Source organism: Peromyscus leucopus, chromosome 7 (assembly GCF_004664715.2).
Source record: "Peromyscus leucopus breed LL Stock chromosome 7, UCI_PerLeu_2.1, whole genome shotgun sequence".
Lineage (NCBI taxonomy): Eukaryota > Metazoa > Chordata > Mammalia > Rodentia > Cricetidae > Peromyscus > Peromyscus leucopus.
The window spans coordinates 114755890-114775476 of record NC_051069.1 but is presented as its reverse complement, the minus strand read 5'-3'; the positions used below and the strand labels follow the sequence as shown (position 1 = coordinate 114775476).

Genomic DNA, 19587 nt, shown 5'->3' with positions numbered 1-19587 from the left:
ACCAATTTAAAATTTAAAACCAAAACTGGGGGCTGGAGAGATGGCTCTGACATTAAGAGCACTGGCTGCTCTTCCAGAGGTCCTGAGTTCAACTCTCAGCATCCACATGGCGGCTCACAACCATCTAGAATGAGATCTGGTGCCCTCTTTAGCCTGCAGGCACACATGCAGGCAGAACACTGTATACATAATAAATAAATCTTAAAAAAAAAAAAAAAAAGAATAGAGTCTGACATAGAGATAACGTCAGCCTAACAACAATAGCGCCAGTATTTGGGAACTTTAAGAAAAGAAATGAAACCATAACGGTATGGTGAGAATAAAGAGAGGAGAAATGGGAAGCCAGGGTTAAAACGTGCATCCAGAATGATCACCGGGATGTCCTGTAGTGGCTGCTGTGGCTCTGAGTCCCCACCACTGGTGCCAGGAAAGATGAAAAGCGTGCTCATCATAGTCTTGCACTGGGAGCCTTCCCTGGTCCCTGGTGGGGGTAGAAGGGAGCACAGTCCTGTACATCAAGACTTTCTGGAAAGTTTTTATGTTGAAATATCATGTGCCACTTAATAACAGGGAGACATTGTTGTGTGGCTATCACAGACTAAAACAACCATGACATCACTAGGCAGAAGATCACCATTGAACATGTGGCCTGCCATGGAGCAGAACATCTGTGTGTAGTCTGTGATTGTCTCAGGACAGACTTACAGGGAGTTAGGAAGGTAGTTCACAGAGGTCCCATGGAGCTAGAGTTTTAAAATAACCTCCCCCATCCAAACCCATTGGCAGACAACTTGGAGAGCCTCTAGCCTCACACCGCCTCATCGTTTAGTCCTGAGGGGGTGTGCGGAGTGGAGGTCCCCTTAGTGTGGCTCCCTGTATCCACCATCTCTACCCACTGTGGCCAACTTCCACCCCTCCGTGGATGGAGAGCGCTCTTCTGATGACTATTTCATACCTCTGACGCATGCCCTGAAGGCTCCTCCCTCGGTGGAGTCATCTGAATCCAAACTTCCCTTGCAGATGCAGCTGCCATCCTGCTAGATGAACAGAACAAGAGACCCTGCAGGAAATTCCTGCTGACAGGTGAGTACTCTGTTCAGCTCCGTCCTTACAGAAAAGCCACATCTTGTCTGGCCTGCATGGCACCCTGCAGTGTCTTCTCTGGTCCCTGCCACCATCCTGGACCTCTATGTAGTCTTGGCTTTAGCTGACCAGTCAGTTGAGGCATCTCCAGGAACTTGTTCTTACCTAGAGACCTTCAGGCATAGGCTGTGGTTTTATTGGCCCATTTAGAAAAAGAAGTGCTGGGGAATGTGAGCCAGAGAACACTACTGAAGTCATAGACCCGCTGGTTAGGTTAGCCAGGGGGCCTGATCTCTTGCATCCTCCTTCCCAGCAAGGGGAGGCAGAGACTGGGATGGATCTAGTAATCCCAAGTTCAGAGTAAGAACCTCAGGTGCTAGGTGTTCCTTTGAGTACTTAATCCTCAGCTCATAAAAGTGAGTATAGGACAGTGTAGTGGTACCTGCCCCTTATCCTAGCACTGGGGAGGTGAAGGCATACCCAGCCAAGACTATGTAGCAAGCCTTGCCTTTAGAAAAAAATAATACACACATACATGCACACACACACACACACACACACACACACACACACACGCACGCACGCACGCACGCACGCACGCATGCACGCACACACGCACACACGCACACACACATGCATGCACACACAATGAAGATAGCAGTAAGGAAGGAAGGAAAGACAGTTAAGGCTGGGAAGTCAGGTGATCCAGGAATCACTAGTTTCCATGCCTGTCCTTGAGGGCCTGTGTACTCTTCTAAGGGTTTAGCCCTGAGCTTCCTGACAGTCAAAGCAAGGCTGAAATCCGCAGGATTCCCATAGTTTAGACAGGAGCTTAGCTCTGGAGAGGGCACTGCTGCTGGACCAGGGGAGCTGGGTAAATGGCCAGACTCCCCTCAGGAGACAGTGCCGCCTGACGAGTGGCCGCCAGGCCTGCAGGTCAGGGGTCCCCCACAGACTCGGCCTTGGCGTGGGTAGCTCTGGTAGGTTGTGCTAGCTGAGGACGCCACTGATCTATAATTTTGAAAGCCATACTTCAGATTCCTTGATTGATAATGGGAAAGCCATCCAGACATTGACTTCTCCTTGGCAAAGTTGCCCCGGGCTCTCTGAGGAGCAGTCCAGTTGCTTGTTCAGGCTAACTGAGCAGGCAGAGCACCAGGTAGGGCCACAGCATGTGCAGTGAGCTGGTCTAGAGAGGAAGGATGAGCCTCTCAGGAATCCACATGGAGCTCGTTGAGCCCCATGGCATGGGCTGGTGAGAAGGATGGCCTGCTCAGGCCTGTGTGGGCCAACACTGACAGGCTTCGGGGAATACTCATGGAGGCTCCCAGCAGAGCATCAGGAATAGGGCATGATGGGCCAGGGTGGCACCTCAGGCTGGTGAGGGCGAGCAGTGCCAGAGTCCTGTTTTTTCTTCCAGACTGGGGCTGCTACTCTAGATCCTAAAATCCTGCCCCCAACACTAGGAGACCTATCTGTCAGAGTGCTTTCAGCTGTGGTAGAACCCTTCCTGAGCAGAGAGTAACCGTCTTCCCATTGCAGGCCAGTGCGACTTTGGCTCCAACTGCAGATTTTCCCACATGTCAGAACGAGATCTGCAGGAACTGAGCATCCAGGTGGAGGGTATGTAGGGGTGAAGCAGAATTGGGGGTGGAAATGGGAGAGGCTGTAATACCAGGAAACTGCTTTATGCCACCCCACTTTCTCCCTTACTGGCGTGTACTATGTGAATAAGCCTAGGACTGTCCAGGCTGGGGGGGAATCCCTGAGCTGTTCCATTGGGTGGGTGTCAGGAACAGGGCTGTGTTCCTTGGGAATGAAGCACATGTAGCTGCTTCCCAGGACCCTGAGGCTACGCCCTCATCACCTTCTGCTAGTCTCTGTTGATGCTTTCCTCCCCCTCTTCCTCCCCTCCTTCCTGTAGTCAGGAAACACAAGCGTCCCCTTTCAGCACCAGCAAATGCCCTGCAACCTCTGAGGACAAGTCTGCAGAAAACACTTCCCTCCTGGGCTTGCTGACACACCTGTAATCTCAGCCTTGAAAGGCGGGAGCAGGAGGATCAAGAGTTTAATTAAGGTTGTCTTCCTGGACTTGAACTACATACCTAGTTCAAGCCTCAATACATGAGACCTGTTGAAAAGTGTGTTCAGGTCCCTCACAGCCTGGTGACTGTGGCTTCCATGAAAGCCGGCATGTCTGCCTTTGGGATTCTCTGCTCGTCCCATTACACATCCAGGAAGTGCCACCTGGGTGATTGTCCCCATCTCCGTAGCGAGCCAGCACTCAGGCAGAAGGACCTGCAGGCTGGCACCACGCAGGGTTTCTGGGAGCTTCCGCAGGGCAGAAGTGAGGCCTCCTGGGGCTCTTCATTGGACACGTGCCGTCAGGGAATGGTTGGCTCACGGTGGGAGGAACACAGTGTTTAGTGGAAAGAAAGCTAGGATAAGCCAGTTGAAATGGCACTGGCTCTGTCAGCGCCCTGTGACCGTGGCCCGGGGACGGGTTCTTGGAGGCAGTAGCGGTTGTGAGGGTGAGTGAGATGACATGGACTCGGTGACAGTGTAGAGCCTGGTCCTGAGCGAGTGTGGACCCTAGCACAAGGGCCCATCCCGCAGAACCGAGAGCCTCCCTCCCTAGCTCTCACCAGCTTGTTTGAATTCCTTCCACTCACTGGTTGTCTTCTAGTATAGTGAGCACCATTTTTATGGGGCACTGGATGAGGGAAAAAACCAGGGAACTGAGGCGTATGACCTTGCCTAGGGTAGGAGACCTGGCAGGTGCCCGAGCTGCGATTCCACCCCGTTCTACAGGCCACGGTGCCTCCTGCATCCCACATTCAGACCCCTCTTGAGAATTAAGCTCTGCATTCATTGTCCTGCTTCTAGCTCCCCAAGGCTTGGAGACAGCCAGCATGTCTCTGTTTGACAGAGAGCAGAGCAAGGCCTACATCACTGAGTCATTGTGGGAGCCAGTGGAATGGAGGGACACACCTGATCCTGACCTACTGGCCCACTTCCCCCTGACAGACCAGTCCGTCATCCCCAAGTTTGCCCAGTGCTTGCTGCTTTGTGGAAGAAGGAGATTCAGGCCAGCGGGGTTGTGTCCCTTACCCTTCCTTGTCATTCTGTCCCCCACAGAGGAGAGGCGGGCCAGAGAATGGCCACTGGAGACTGCTGATCTTCCTGAGGGCCACCTGGAGGACTGGCTGGAGAAGAGAGCTAAGAGGCTGAGCTCAGCCCCAAGTAGCAGGTACAGGCCCCAGGACTATCCCTCTTTCTTTCTGGGAGCTGCCTGAGCCAGCCTGACCTTTGGGGAAGCTGAGGCATCCCTATGAACTGCCCAGGCCCACGGACCAAGCATGAACCCCCACAACAGCCTCCTGGAGCTGGGGCCCACCGGAAGGTCTTGGGTTCTCAAACCCCAGCTAGAGGGAGTTGTATTGGAGAAATTGCCTGGTCCTTGGTCCCTTCCTTTACTACTCACCCCATAGGGCTGAAGGGGAGGCTAGTGGCCAGACAGATGTGACTCCACACCTGGCATTGTAAAAGATCAGGGCCAAACCTATGGCAGCTAAGCTCCCTATGTGCCTGGGGCTCACTGTCCCATGTAGGGCCCTGTAGAAGGGGAAGCTGGAACTCACAAACACCGGTGGAGGAAGCAGAGCAAGGGGATGCCAACAAGGTCATTGTCCCACTGCATCCCTGAGGACCCAGGATGCTCTGAAGTGGACATAGGAACTGTGCTGAGCCAGGCACTGTTAGAGTATGGCTGTGCGCTCCTCTCTCTAGAGGGTCAGGATGCAGCCCACACTTCCCTGAGCAGTCAACTGTACAAGCGGTGTGGCAGCAGCTTCTGTAGCCACATGATGTCACAGCCCAAGGCAAGGCCAGGGCTCCCGGGCCCTCCAGGTGTTAAAGGTGGAGCAGGGGGAAGAGCTAAAGCTGAGAGCTGGGTGTGGCTTTGTACAGATGTCTCTGTGCTGTGGCCTCAAGGGACAGTGGCTTGGCTGTGTTAAGGATGTCTGTCAGACATTCTGTGGAGTGAAAACTCTCCTCCAGGCTCTGCCACAGGGTAAAGATTGAGCTTCTTGTCCCAGTGGAAAGGGATTAATATTGTATTTAAAGCGGTGTTTTTACATTTATTTGGGAGGAGGTGTGCACATGCGCACACACGTGCCATGGCATGCAGGTGGGAGTCACGCCGACTTAGAGGAGTCGGTCCTCTCCAGCATGTGGGTTCCAGGCCAGCAGCGCCTGCACCTGCCGAGCCCTGCACCTCCAGCCCCTGCTGTGGCATTTAAAAATCACCTCTGTGGTTTACCTTTTCAAAACACAGTGCTTTAATTTGTGTGAGTATGGATGTTTGGTCTGCACATTTATCTGTGCACCATGTGTGTGCAGAGCCCGTGGAGGCCAGAGGAGGACACTGGATCCCCTGGAACTGGAGTTATAAGATGGTTGTGGTGGGTGCTGGAAATCAAAGCTGAGTCCTCTGCAAGAGCAGCCAGTGCTCTCGACTGCTGAACCTCCTCTACAGCCTCATTTTACTTTTAGTTTAAACCTCTACCCCCACTTTAAAGATATATAGTACAGGTACAGCCTAAACAGAGGGCTGTACACCAAAGAAAGGGACACCCCTTTCTTCTGGACCCATGTGAAAGGATGTAATTTTGGACATGGTCCAGGAGTCTAGGCTCCGTCAGCTGTGCCAGAGAGCCGCAGGGTACTCATTCTGAGCCCACCACGAGGGTTCCCAGAGCTCTCCACTTGTTAACTGTGATGTATCGGCTGCTTCCTCCACTGTTCTGCCTCAGCAGTCTCCTTCCGTGGGAGTGAGTGACAGCCTGGGCACACGGGGCAGTGAGAGGGTTCAGCAAGACCCTGTTTCTGGACTTGAGTGGCCAGTAAGTAGAGATAGCATACCCAAAGTCCCTGCCTGAGTGCAGACAGACATGCCCGGGGTGAGTAGGGGAGCTAGGGGCTGATATGGGGAAGCAGGATGGGTGAGTAGCCCAAGTCACCGCTGGAGTAGGGACCACACCATGGCTTGGTATTCAGGGTGTGTCCTGTACGTGGTCCCGGGCATCCAGGGAGCCTGGCACACTGCTGTGCACCTCTGGAGTTGGCTCTTCCTGGTCAGGTAACCGAGGCTCTGCTGCTTCGGCCGCCGGCTCCTCTGTTACTGTGTTCAGTGCTGCCCAGGGGCCCAGCAGCCCACATCCGAAGTGACAGTGGCAGCGACCGGGTCAGGAAGATGCCTGCATCTGGGCCACCCTAGGTTCTTAGAAGTTCGAATCCTGATTCCCGGGCCGCTCTCCTTCTGGCCACTTCCGGGGAATTGCTTTTCTCTGTAGCTACCTGTCGTCTGTCTCTGCCCAGTCACTCTCCTCCTGAGGGCTCCAGGCAAGATGGCTTCTTTTCTGGGCAGAGCAAACTGGTGTAGCCTTGACAGGAGTTGCCAGGAGAGAGGTGATGGTTTACTCTGACATGCGTCCCCATTCCGTCCCAATCTCTCCAGGTTGGGGTTCTGCCTCTGCATCTTTGGATTCACTGTGGGTTTCCCTGTTCTGTCCCGCATCCCTGAGAGGATCCTGTGGGAGCAGTGTCTGTCTTCTTTGCCCCGGCTTCCTCTGCAGCCTTGCAGGCCCTCCCCACATTGCGGCCCCTCCCTCCCCACATTGCAGGCCCTCCCCACATTGCAGCTCCTCCCCACATTGCAGCCCCTCCCCACATTGCAGGCCCTCCCCACATTGCAGGCCCTCCCCACATTGCAGCCCCTCCCTCCCCACATTGCAGCCCCTCCCACTACTTTGGAAAGGTACCTTGGCCCCAGGCCATCCCTCCTGAGACCTCCAGATGTCCGTTATGGTGTCTTCTTAGGAAGACTCAGGCTCCAAGCTTAGTCCCCAGGGACAGGGCCCGGGGACAGCACCGACTGCCCATCTCTTAACCTTGCTTGGGTCACACTGGATCCTGCCTCCTTATCTCTCTCTTCTCCTGGAAAAACCCTATTCAGCCTGCAAACTTTAGTAGAAACGGTGGCCAGGACATGGTGACTATCAAGACACATTTGGGGGATCAGGGACCCTAGCCTGAATGACATCACTGAGGACGCCGTGTGGGGACTCCTCTTTTCAGGATGTATGCTCTCTCCCCTGGGACACAGATGCCACCTGGCTCACCAAGTACCCCCCAGACCTGTGGGCTCCAGCATCCATAAGCCGAGAACCCCCGGGAAGCCAGGCTGACTCTCCTTCTTAGTGGGGGACACAGGCTCCCCAAAGGCATAGACAGTCGGTGTCTGCTCATCTCCTCAGCCCTGACCCTGAGGGACCAGCCAAGAGCAGACAGCAGCCGCAGAAGGGAAGGACTGGCCTCAGACCTGGGACGGACGCACAGGCTAATCCCTGGCTGGCCAGGCGGCGCTATCCAGGCTTCCTATTGTTGGCTCTTCTGATTGTCCCTTTATCCTTCTTAATCTCCCACGTGCACCCCTCTCTGGGCCAGCGCTCTGTCCTGCACATTCACCCCTGTAAGACTAGTTCCTTTTGATAAGGACCAGAGCTGGGCACATGCCAGGCTCCTGATGTGCCCTTGTACACAGAGCCAGCCGGCCATGAAGAGCACTGCACACCTGTGACCCTGGGCTCTGCAGGAGTGGGCTCCGAGGCCGGGTCCCGGCAAGGTGTCAGTGTCCACGAGTGGACATGAGTGATGCCCTTCTCCTGGGGGGGGCCTCAGCAGGCAGGCCACTGGCTGAGCCACTTGTTAAAGGAAAGGTCTGAAGCTTGGGGGCAGGGACTCCCCAAGACCACCCCTCCCTGGGGGAGCCCCACCATTGCCGTAGCCCCACAGGAATCTCCAGGTTGGCCGACATCTGGGGCACTCCCTCAGCAACTGTGGAGTCTCTCCTACAGCATCTTCACTGTGGTTGGTGGAGCTTATAGAATGCCCCAGCACCATCAATCATGTCAGGGCTGCTTTCTGCGCTTCCAGCAGGCAGCAGGTCGCTGTGCAGGGGTGCCCCTGTCCTCCGCCTTTCAGCAGGCAGCAGGCCACCAGGCAGGGGATCTCCCTGTCCTCTCAGTGGGAGTTTGGGAGCTGCATTCAGGGCTCTCAGCAAGACTGCCACTCTAGGCACTGCTGCTGTGGGTCTGGCCCTAAGGGCAGGCTGGATGGATGTGGCCAAGCAAATTGAGGCGGTCCCCCGAAGCACCTCTCAGTCCTGAGTCGTGTCCAGACACCTCACAGAGGCTCAGGTCCCTCTCTTTCTGCAGAGGGCTAGTTGCTAGGTACCCAAGAAGGTCAGGAGCTGCCAGGGCCTCTCCTTTCGGAAAGTTGAGGCAGAAGGAACTGAAGGGTCAGGGAACGGGCGAACTGCTGCACCCACCCCTGTGACAAAGGCTTGTGTGCTTGTAAAGCCTTGGTCAGCATGTGGCTGACCCCTTCATTGTTCTTCAGCTGCCTTACCTGAAAAAGGGGTTTCCATGAGACTTCCAGAACTTGTCTGGGCCATGGTGTCTCTTCTCACAAGAGCTCGTAGTCTGGCATAACTGTGTCATTGGATGGCCTTCTAGTGCCAGGCCCAGGGTACAGATGCCATCCCTACCACTAGTCTCCACCCGAGACATCAGGTAGGTGGGCCTAGGTGTGCAGGGTCTGGGTGTGGGACAGGGGCAGGCTGCCTGCATGCTTCTCCCTGCATGCTTCTTTGGGCCTGGATACTGCAGGTTGCACCCAAGGATCCTTCCTAAGGATCACTTCAGATGGGCCCTGACTTTAGGGAGGTGAATAGGGAGGAGAGTGAAGAGCCTAAGAGATAAGGCTCCCCCCGCCCATTTTAAATTAGATTTTTTTTCTGGTTTCAAAGGCTTATGTGCTTGTAAAACTTTTGAGAAGTTTAAAGAGGTTAAAAAAAAAACCCAAAACAAAAACCTCCACCGATCCATAACTACACCACTCAGAACCACCGTTAACATTTTCCGTGACTTCCAAGATTGTTTTTATGCATTTATATATGTTATATATTTTTAAACAAAAATAGTATCATGCTATATACATTATTTTATAAGCTTTTTCTCATTACTCACATAGTACGTCTCTCCTCATCAGTGCATATAGGCCTTGATTTACACAGGCTGCATAGCATCTCTGCTGTTGGCGTGCATATATGTTTAACCGCTCCCCACAGGTGGACACTAAGAATACTTCCATATTGCCCAGGGCCATTCCTGTTGTTCAGTCTCTGCTTAGAGCCCCACATGGACTCAGTTCCGAGAAGGGGTGGCGGCTCTGAGGGTCTGCCTGTTATCAAGGCTCTGCTTCCAGAAGGGTCATGCAGGTGACCACCGTTCCCACAGCCAGTGTGGTGGGAGAGCAAGGTGGATCCGGGAGGCGCCCCGTTCTGACCCTCTGCCCTTCTTCTCTCTAGGACGGAACCCATCAGAACCACTGTCTTCCAGTACCCCGTGGGCTGGCCGCCAGTGCAGGAGCTGCCCCCCTCCCTGCGGGCACCCCCTCCTGGAGGATGGTCCCTACAGTCCAGAGTCCAGTGGGGCTGAACTCTTCCCCTGATTTCTCCGCTTGACTTCTCCGGGTCACCAGTCATAGTAAAGACAGTTGCTCGACCTAGGAAGTGGAGCTGCCTGCCCACTGTCCCCTGGAGCCTCTAAGACTATGAGCTTGGCCTCTCCACCCACCCACCATCCCTCAGGGCATATCTTGAGAAGATGGGTGAGAAACATCCAAATGTTTATAAAGAAAGTCTATCCTCGGTGGTTTTGCTGGCACTCATGTTCTTGGCTGTGTCCTTCTGTCTCTGTCAGGGGACAGGTGGGCTGGATGAGACAAACTCCCCTCCAGGGTGTCCTCTGCTTACAGCTCTTCTTGCTGGGGGATCAGTAGAGGCTCAGCCAGGCCGGGCACGGAGCATGCCAGTGTGGCTGTGGCCCAGATAGGAAGTGGCCCCAGGCTAGGGAAGGGAGCCCAAGGACTCTGCCAACCGTCTCAGCCCCTGAAGAGCTACAGCCCTGCATCTGCCCGGGCTGTGCCGGTGCCAAGAAATGGCATGGCACACGTGGAACAGGGATGAGAGCTGGATCTCCGGCCCCGAGGGTACAGAGCCTGGACCTGGAAGAGTGGTCCTCAGGGGAACCAGATCCCTCAGAAGCGGCCCAGGCCTTCCAAGGTTGCACCTGGCCAGTGGGGACGTCGCGCAGGCCCCAGGAGCTCTGCTTTCCTCCTCAGTTGGGTTTCTAGGGTCTGTGCTGGGGGACGACTTGGCCCTTAGTCTCTAGGACTTTGGTGGAAGGCTCAGAAATTCATGGGCCTTAGAGCTCCCTCTGATGCCCACCTTGTGTGAGCATCAGCCTTTCCTGAAAAGCCGTGTGGAAGAAGAATCTGAAACCAGATCTTAGCCCCTCAAGCCTCAGGCTCCTCAGCTGTGAAATGGGCAGACACAGGTGGATGGGAAGACTAGCTTTGGGTCTAAGGAGGGTCAGAGGAAGGGACCCAGGACCCCAGCCTTGTGCCCACCTCCACCCCACCCACAGCTCTGGACATGAGTTTCTCGCCTGCCTAAAAGATCACAGCACTAACTGGATCCCAGGGACTCCTGTGAAGGCCCTCCTTTCCCAGGAGCTCCTGGGTGGCGGGAAGTTAACACTACGTACAGGCCAGGTGAGGGCACAGGCAGGGTATAGGGACTAGCGCTGTCCTCAGAGCTACCACCAGGTCCTCCACAGCCGGGCCATGGCTCCATGCAAGGCCTATGGGGTGAGGATGGGGGTGGTCAGTGTCCAGGCTTGAAGTGCCCGTGGGCAGTGGCCCAAGGGGTAAGCTGGGGGAAGGGCTGCAGGCAGCAGTAAGTGTGGAGTGAGCCTGGGCACTGCATGTGCCAGGCGGGCACTCGGTGGTGCCTATTTCATGCCACTGCGCAGCACCTGGTTGGCCGCGATGAGCATGACGCTGATGATGAAGGCGATGGCGAAGGCGCAGATCAGGCTCTTGCGCACGCACGTCTGGCGGATCTGCTGGTTGGAACAGGCTGCAGCCGCCCACCGGGAACAGCAGGGAGAGACAAGGGGACAGCGAAGGGATGGAATCAGGTCTGCACTTGGGCACATGGACTTGACTTGGGGCAAACAAGGACGCAAGGCTGGGGACCAGGAGCTCCCGTGCAAACCCCTGGTGTGTCCCTCCGCCGAGCACGGGGACCCACCCACAGAGTCCCAAGGCAGGCCACTCACTCTCCACGTCCACAGGACACTCCTCGGCAGTGCCCAGGTGGCTCTCCTCTTCTGTCATGATGATGTTCTCTATGTCCTTCATGGACAGGTGCTCGCAGAAGGTGTCATAGAGGAGTCGCTTCAGCTCGTCCACCGTCAGCTTCTGCATGTCACACTTGGGTGGCAAAAGGGACAAGTGCTCTGGCCTCTACCCGCCGCAGTCCCCACCCAGCACCCCGTAGGTACACACGCCCAAAAGCAGGCCTCCAGATCCCATAAGACTAGAACCGCCTAGTCCATTCCCCCAAGGAGCCCAGGCCTCCAGGAGCAGGCCACCAAGTGGACAGTGGTCACCCCCCACTCATCACAGTGTGGGTCTAACACTCAGGCCCCTCCACACCTCCACGCTTACATCGCAGAGTCCCCGCCAGCCAGGGCATACCTTCCAGAAGACAGTGTCAAAGTCCGTGCCGTGGAACTTCTCTGGGATCCCCGAGGTGGAAAGCTTGGGTCCCAGGAGTGTTACAAACTCCTCAAAGTCCACTTGGCCATCACCTAGAGTGGGCACAGGGCTAATGAATGGGTCAGACTGAAAGCAGGATCAGGCATCCCAGAGTTCAAAAGACATGAACTGGAGTATTGGCCTGCCTCAGACCTTCCATGGCACCTCAGCCCCTTCCCTGAGCCTTAGTCGGTTTCAGGGATGCCTAATATGCCAGGCTCTGAGATGATGTTGAGGCTACCAAATGTGATGGGGTTCTACTGGAGGCTGGGGGAGGCGAGCAGCAGATGGTCCCCAGATGTGGGAGACTCTCTTAGTACACTCAGAACTAACTCTCCATGGCTCCTCAGCACAGTGCTGGTCACCCTTTCCGCCATCCCCATGGGAAATGAGGCTCAGCATGAAGCTGGCTGCCCTGACTAGTGCCTGCTCCCTGGAGGGAGAGAAACGGGGAAGAGGTAACAGGTGGACTGAAGCAGGGGCACTGGCATTGCTAATCATTCTTAGGAGTTTTTCTTAATAAAATACCAGATGGCAAATACAGCCACCATTTGTTGGGGTGGTGGGAGCTCAGATATTTATTCCACCCTCCTTTTCCATGTTTAATCTTTCTCAGACCACAGAGTGGGTGGGGCAGTCTTGGACCCTGTGTGTGGCTGGTACTGTCACACCTCCTCTGGCCTCTACTTTCTAAGCTAGAAGAGCTAGTAGATCATGACCACCCAGGAAGCAGGAGTCCAGAGTGCACTCAGCCTCCGTGGTTCAGACCCAGGGCCTGGGTGATGGTGGGCAAGGAAATCAAGGCAGGGCGTCTCACCATCCATGTCCAGCCGCTGGATGATAACCTCCAGCTCCACCTCGTTGGGCATGTAACCCAGGGAGCGCATGGCCGTTCCCAGCTCCTGCTTAGAGATGAAGCCGTTGCCATCACGATCAAACACCTTGAAGGCTTCTCGGATCTCTGTGGAGGAGCAGAAGGCCGAAACCTCAGTCCTGTCCCCAACAGCCCCTTTCCCAGATTTCTGGGATCTGACAGTCCCACTCAGAACCTAGAGCTCTGTTGAGAACCAGTCACAAGGTGTCCAGGACACACTCTTGGGGTCTCTGAGCCAGTGGCCACCGTGGGTCCGACAGCCTTCCTGGTATGCTCAGGACTACACCATGTGGTGGGCGCAGGGAGAACACCAGATTGACCAGCCAGGTTAGCCGCTGAAGGCTCCTTCCTCACTTGGCATTATCTTGCCTCATCTCCCAGTTCAGACTCTTGCCATCAGGTAGCACATGCTGGGATGGCCACATGACTCTAGCTAGTGAGTGATGGCTAGAATTCACGGGCCTCCTGGTTTAGACAAAATAGATATGAAGGCTGATCCCACCAGGCCCAGGCATGTTTTCTGAGATTCATGCTGTCCATAGTACAGTAGGGAAGACTGAGGCCTGAGGGATTCTGGGAGGAACAATACATTTGACTGGAACCTTGGGACCAAGCAACTCAACATATGCTCTCAGGCCAGCCTTAGTCTCATCCACAGCAAATGGGTGCAATATGTGAGCATCATTGAAACAAAACCAGCAGGGAACGTGGGGGCCCTAACCTCTCACCTTTGCCCCACCCCCACCCCCATGTCTCTCTGCTGCTGTCCCTTGATTATCGCACCCAGCAGGGTCCTAAAGAACATTTCCCCAGAGGAACAGACTTCAATCCATGAGGCCCAGCTCCCGGAGGGCTCCTTGTTCACTTGGCAGCCTCCTGGCCCCTTTGTCTGAGTTGTTCCCCTGGGTAGAATTTTACTCGGCAGGCAAAGTCAAGTCGTGTGTGTGTGTGTGTGTGTGTGTGTGTGTGTGTGTGTGTGTGTGTGTGTGTGTGTGTATGTGAATAAAGACACTGCAGACCTAGAAGGATTTATGGAGGCCAGGAGGTCAGCCTAGCTCAGTGTGGATTCAAGGATACTACACTATCCTGCTAGTTACACTGTCACAGGCCTGACGACTCCATAAGCCCTGAAATGGCTTGTAAGAGCTCATACTTTCCCTGGCCTTAGAACAGGGAGTGCAGGCCAGTCTGTTGGCCCCAACACAGAGCAGAAATCATGGCCCACAGAAAGGTGGCTTGGCCTCAGGTCCCGGTCCTCATCTGGCTTCCATGTGGGATCACATGAAATCTAGAGGTCAGAGTCCCACAGGCAGGCTGAGGTAAACATTGTCCCCCCTCCTCCCACACACACCTTAGGCAAGTCTTGGGGGCTGGTTTCTGCATCAAGAGCTTTAGAGCCAAGAAAGTGGCTGGGCTGGTAGATCTGAGCCAGGGTACTGAAAACCCTGGACCCTAGCAACTCCAGGCCAAGTACCACCAACATTTTCCTGTGCCGGCCCTGAAGGAGGCAATGTGCCCCTTGTGGTCAGAGACGACCTGGCAGCAGCCAGGACTGCTGCAGATGGCTGCTGCGGAGAGTCCAGTTGCCTGGCAGTGTCTGGATAGTGGAGTGTCTGGATAGTGGAGTGTCTGGATAGTGGAGTGTCTGGATAGCTTGCGTTTCCCCCCCCCCCCATTTCTAACCATACTGTCACCTTTCTGGACTGGTGTCCTGGACACAGTCCCTGGGGAGCCCCTCAAGCCTGGGGACACCAAGACTGCTTTGAACCTGCAGCATTTTTCTATTCCCATATCAAACTCAGATGTAGCCTAGATGCCAGCTAGCATGATTCAGTCTCTCTGCCCCAAGCTGGCCTGGCCTTTTCTCTGATTGCCCACCCCTCCACACATCTGTTCTTTCCCTAAACTGGATTGTTCTGGGACAGGTGGGTCTTGTCCACAGTGTCCCCATTACCTGGAACAGGGCCTGTCACTGAAGCATAGACATGCTGGATGATGAAACCGACGTGGGAGCCCGTCTCCTAGAGCACTTGGAGAGAGACTCAAGTAGAGGTTTACGCACCTCAGTACACGGTCTCTGGGCCACCCACAGAAGAGAGAAATAAAGCTGAAGGTGAGGGAACCAGCCACGGGTTGGTTTGCGGAACCTCAAAGTCAGAAATTGTACCCCTTGGAGAATGATGCCCATTAGGGAGCTCAAGGAAGCATGCCGAAGTTCTAGATCCAGTGGGGGCTGCTGTGGAAGCCACCCTCTGCTGTGAGCTGAGGTCTGAGCTATACTTCCCACCTTTGCAGGGTTCAAGGTGACTCCTCAATTGCAGGGATGCCTCAGTGCCCTTTTCTGAGGCCCCCCGAGGAAAATGCACCAGACAGGAGAGACAATAACGATCAAGTGACTCTCTGGGCATATGCTCAGGGGACAGGCTCTGAGACAACCGTGTGGGTACCAAAGACATCTCGGCAGGGCTGACCTCCCAAGGCTACTGGGTAATCTCGCAGCTATCCACTCTCCATCTGTGCCTCACCCCCCCACCCCCACCGCCCCCACAGCACACCTAGCTCACACTAATGTTTTAGAGCACCAAGCCAGCCCAGTCCACCTCCATCTGCCTACAGAGGCCCAGTTCAGGCATCATCTTCTCAGTCAGAGAGTATTCCGATGTCACAGACCCAGGTTTGAATCCCAGCCCTGGCCCATCGTTGCTGTTTACCGGTTCCATGGGACTTTCTGCAATGATGAAACAAGAGAAATCGTACGTGCAAGTGTTTGGCCAAACCTGGCTTTGAGGTGGCCATTGTAAAGCAGATCATCCCAGATGGCAGTGTGGGAAGGGAAAGGTCTGGGTGAACCTGGGATGCCAGGCTGGCCTGCCTGCTGCCTGGGACCAACACCCAAAGCCTGAGTTTGAAATCTAGTCCTGCTTAGCAGCCAAGACCTGGACAAGGCACTTATTTCCCTCTGAGTCTCAGATGCCTCCTCCACTGTGAGACGGGGAGGTTCTTGTCCCATGGCTGGGGCCTGGCCTCTGCAAAGGGCTCCCTCAAGGGGTGGGTGTCGGGGTGCCTGTCACTGCATTCCCCGAAAGCCTTGCTCCTTCCCTGCGCTGTGAGGCCAGGCAAAACTCATTGTACTCCATCTTGGCATGGGGATGTCTGGCCCGGAAACGGGCTGGCAGGACCTCTAGGTTTCCAGGCTGATAGTGTCTCCTCCTTGCCATTTTGAACCTGACATCTCAGACCCTTCCCAACCTGTAGAGCTGCACAGGGCCCCGAGACTCCAGCAAACCCAAAAGGGAGCCAGCACTCTGCCGGAGCGTTTGAGTCTAGATAGCTAGGGAACACTGGCAGGGGCCGTAGTCATCCTCAGTGGTGGCTGCCGCTCTCCGCGGCGTTGGCCCTGCGCCCCAACTCTCCATCCTCCCTGAATTGTTGGCCTGTGCAGAGGCAGCTGATGAGCTTGGCTTCAGGAGGCAAGGGCAGAAAGGGGGGTGACCCTACACCAGTGCCCCCAATTGGCCACCCTCAACACAGGCTCAACAGTCAAGTGCCCACCTCAGAACCCAGCTGCGTGGCCGCTTGCCTCTCTCCTCTTTCTGGCCAGTCACTCCCGTGCCTGCCCTTCAATGCTGGACCCCACTGTCTCAGTGACCAGTCTGTCTTGGTGTTCCTGAAGGTCCCTGCTTGGATGCATTTCAGAACAGGGGTATGTTCCAACCATGGTGGGGTATTCAGGACAAATGTGAGAGCACACTTGCCTCTCTCACTGGGGCTGGGTGGGCCCCCAAGTTAACTCTGTCCATTCCTTTCCTCCTCTTGCCATAGCCATGCTCAGCTCCCAGGGCCACAAGCCCCCCGTCCTTGCCCCCAGCTTGCCCTCTTGGCCCAATGCTCATGCCCCTTGCCTCGTGGGCACAACATACCCCAAGCTCGGAAGGTGCTCTTCCTCAGCCTCCTCTGTTGTTACATTTGGGTCCTCAGCCCCCACTGCCAGGCCCTGTGCGGAGTACTCCCACGGCATTCTCTGCCACCATCCCTCCTGGAAATGCCAATGCCAACCCCCTTTTATAGATGGGGAAACCAGGACTCAGAGGCAAATGATTGTCCAAGTTCACTCCATGAACCAAGAGTGTGGAGACTCGAACCTAGTGCCGCCTGGCTGTTCTCATTTCACTCCCACATTCCCCTCCTCCCTTCCTGCTCCGGGTCCTCCTCCCCACGCAGACTGACTGCCCCCCTGGATTTCTGCGGCAGGCAGGCAGGCGCAAGGTGTCTGCAGCATTTCACCCCAGGCCACCGACTCCCCTACCTAGTCCGTGTGACTCCCTCACTGATTCCTTTTAACGATGGGCCTGGGTCTTACCCCGGACTGCTCTGGGTCAGAAATGCTCGTGTGTCCTGGAGAGGAGGAGGGGACAAAAGTAGCATCTGTACGAAGGACAGCCACTCTGCACCCAGCCCTGGCATTCAAGCCCGCTGCAAGGAGCCCAGGGCCTGGAGAGGGCCTTCAGGCTTTCAGCAGCCAAGAAGAATCATGGAGAACTTTCTGTCTTCATGTGTAGATTCCCACAGGCGTCTGCTGGCTCGGTGCCCTCCACCTGCCAGCCACGGGGATGGCCCTGTCCTTCAGGTGCCCCTGCACCAGGGCCCCTCTGCTAGCTCTGAAGGGGATCAGACAGAAGCAGGGAGTGTGTTTGGTGCGTTGGTGACTAATGCCACTGGGCTCCTGCCAGCATGCCTGCTGGATGGCTCGGACGGATTGAGCCTCCCTGCCCTTGCGCTGCCCACCATTGCCCTGCTCACCCCTGCATGCCAGTCTCTCTCAGCTTCTCCCTATCCTGAGTGTGCACTCTAGGACCAAGGGATCAGGAGTGGAGGAACCTAGTGAGAGCTGGAACTGTGGAGTCAGGGGCAGGGTGGGGGTGCTGGAATCAAACCTGCCCGGGGTCTGGGAAGACATGTTGCCTCTGTCCCAGGGATGAGGAGGAAGGGATGGATGGATGAAGGCTTCTGTGTGGCCCAGAATAAAAGGCAATAAAGTAAAGGAAAACTGGCCTGTGCCCTGTGCCCCTCCTGGCCCCTGCCACCTCCCCCCTTTCCCTCGACCGACCTGAAGGAGGCTCTGCTTTGGTCCAGACAGGACAGGACCTGGGTTTCACAAGGTGAGTGCTAAGGTCAGGTCAGGGACAGCATCCATCCATCTGTCGTGCCTGTGTTGAGGCTGAGACCCCCCCTCTACGGCTTTTCCTGTACCTGAGTTCGTGGGGGCTGGCTGTGGGAAGCAGGTGTCTGGTGGCCTGTGGTGCAGTGAGCATGGTAGTTGCTTTCTCTTTCCACAGTCTACTCGCCCCGAATTTGCCCCAGACCAGGCCTGGGCTGAGGAAGGACTTTCCAGATGCCCCCTGCCCCCGCCCCGGCTCTCACTATTGTCTTTTAAAGTGTCGCTTCCTCCAACGCACTCCTATGGGCTCAGATGAGACCCCAGAGCTGAAACCCCTCGACTCCAGAGATCGAGACAGGTCCATTCTCTGGGTATTTTCAGCCCCTCCCCCAGCAGCCGACAAACATCCTAAGGGACCAAGATTCCCATCAGCTCAGAGTCCCCGACTCCACTCCAGATGGGGCCTCAAGAGGCCCGGGGGAGGGGAATCATGAGCATACCCCCGCCCCCAATCTCAGCAGAGAAAGAGCTAGGGAGGCCCTAGGGGTCTCACTGCGCCCCAGGACACTCAGTCCCGGAACCCCTGTCCCTGCTAGCTGCGCCGATCTTCAGCAGCCAACTGCCTGCGGTCCCTGTTCCCGAAAGGCAAAGGACTAGGGTCGGGGGACTAGGCTTGGGCTCCGGCCTCTGCCTTTCCCTTCCAGGCTTCGCTATCGAGACTGAGCCTCCCAATCCGGCCACTTGTTGTCGCCACCGCCTCCCGGCCGCTTCGGCAGCGCACGGGTGGGGGGTCCCTCGCAGGGCCGCAGAAGGGGATGAGGGCAACCCCGCACGCGGCAAGAGCGGGCCAGTCGCCCTCTCCCCTTCTCCCGCTGCCGGAGCAGATTGGATTCTGAACGCGACACGAGCGGAATGTCAATAGGAGCGCAGAGCCACGGGCGGGCGCCGTGGAAGGGATCAGGATGCGGGCGCTCCGGCGGCGGGCGCGGGGGGCAGAGCTCGGACTCCCCACTTCAGCCCCCGCCGCCTTGCCGCACCGTCACCGCGGGCCACGCGGCCCAGTGACCCCGCTGCGGGGCCCCGCAAGTTTCCGCAGCGCCGGGGGCCACGCGGGCAGGGGCCGCGCTGTCCCCGCGCCGCGGCGACCCCTACCGCGGAGCCCGGAGCTACCGGGCCGTCCCGCCTCCCGCGCAGCCGCTCAGCCGAGTCGCGCAGCAGGGTCCCCGGCGCCCCCCGGCCAGCCAGCGCGGCCCCTGGGCGCACAGGTAGGAGGGCGCGTGGCGGGGGTCCCGGCGGGGCACTCACCCTCCAGCTCGTCCTCGGGATATCCACCGGGCGCTGCTCTGACAGCAGGTTGGGCACGGTGTAGATGCCCCGGTACATCAACGCCGCCGTCACCGGGTGGAACGGCATCTTGGAGGCTCCGCGCCCGCCCGCCCGCCGCAAACTTTGAGGCCGGGGCTCATGGGCCGCCGGCGGCCCCGGGGCGGCTGGAGCGGGCGGGGCGCGCGGGCGGCGCGCGGTGGCGGCGGCGAGGTACGGGACACCCGCCCGGGACCTAGCGCCCCCGCGCCCCGGGCCGCCGGCCATGCCGCCAGCTCCCTCGTCGGGCTCCCGGCTGGGGCCTCGCAGGGACAGCGGGGCGGCGTCGCTCCGGCCTCTCGGCTCCGACCGCCCCGCGCTGCGCTCCCTCCGCTCTGCTGCCCCGCGCGCTCCGCGCTGCTCGCCGCCCGCTCGTCCGCTT

General features: G+C 56.8%; 2 protein-coding genes across 3 annotated transcripts in view; one reads left to right on the top strand and one right to left on the bottom strand.

Annotated features, from left to right (window-relative positions):
- Zmat5 (zinc finger matrin-type 5) overlaps positions 1-9856 on the top strand; it is a 30024-nt gene extending 20168 nt beyond the window's left edge. For both annotated transcript variants that reach the window (XM_028870644.2, XM_028870645.2), the window contains 4 exons: positions 1021-1083; positions 2626-2706; positions 4222-4333; positions 9515-9856. In XM_028870644.2, the coding sequence (XP_028726477.1) occupies positions 1021-1083; positions 2626-2706; positions 4222-4333; positions 9515-9644 (386 nt within the window). In that variant the 3' untranslated portion in view covers positions 9645-9856. The remainder of the gene's footprint in view (positions 1-1020; positions 1084-2625; positions 2707-4221; positions 4334-9514) is intronic.
- Positions 9857-9971: 115 nt separating this feature from the next.
- Positions 9972-19584, bottom strand: Cabp7 (calcium binding protein 7). The gene is given in 6 exon segments (XM_028870643.2): positions 9972-11128; positions 11331-11484; positions 11752-11864; positions 12629-12772; positions 19149-19169; positions 19172-19584. Coding segments are annotated over 6 exon segments (822 nt in total). The 5' UTR covers positions 19434-19584; the 3' UTR covers positions 9972-11000.
- Between the last annotated feature and the right edge of the window lie 3 nt (positions 19585-19587).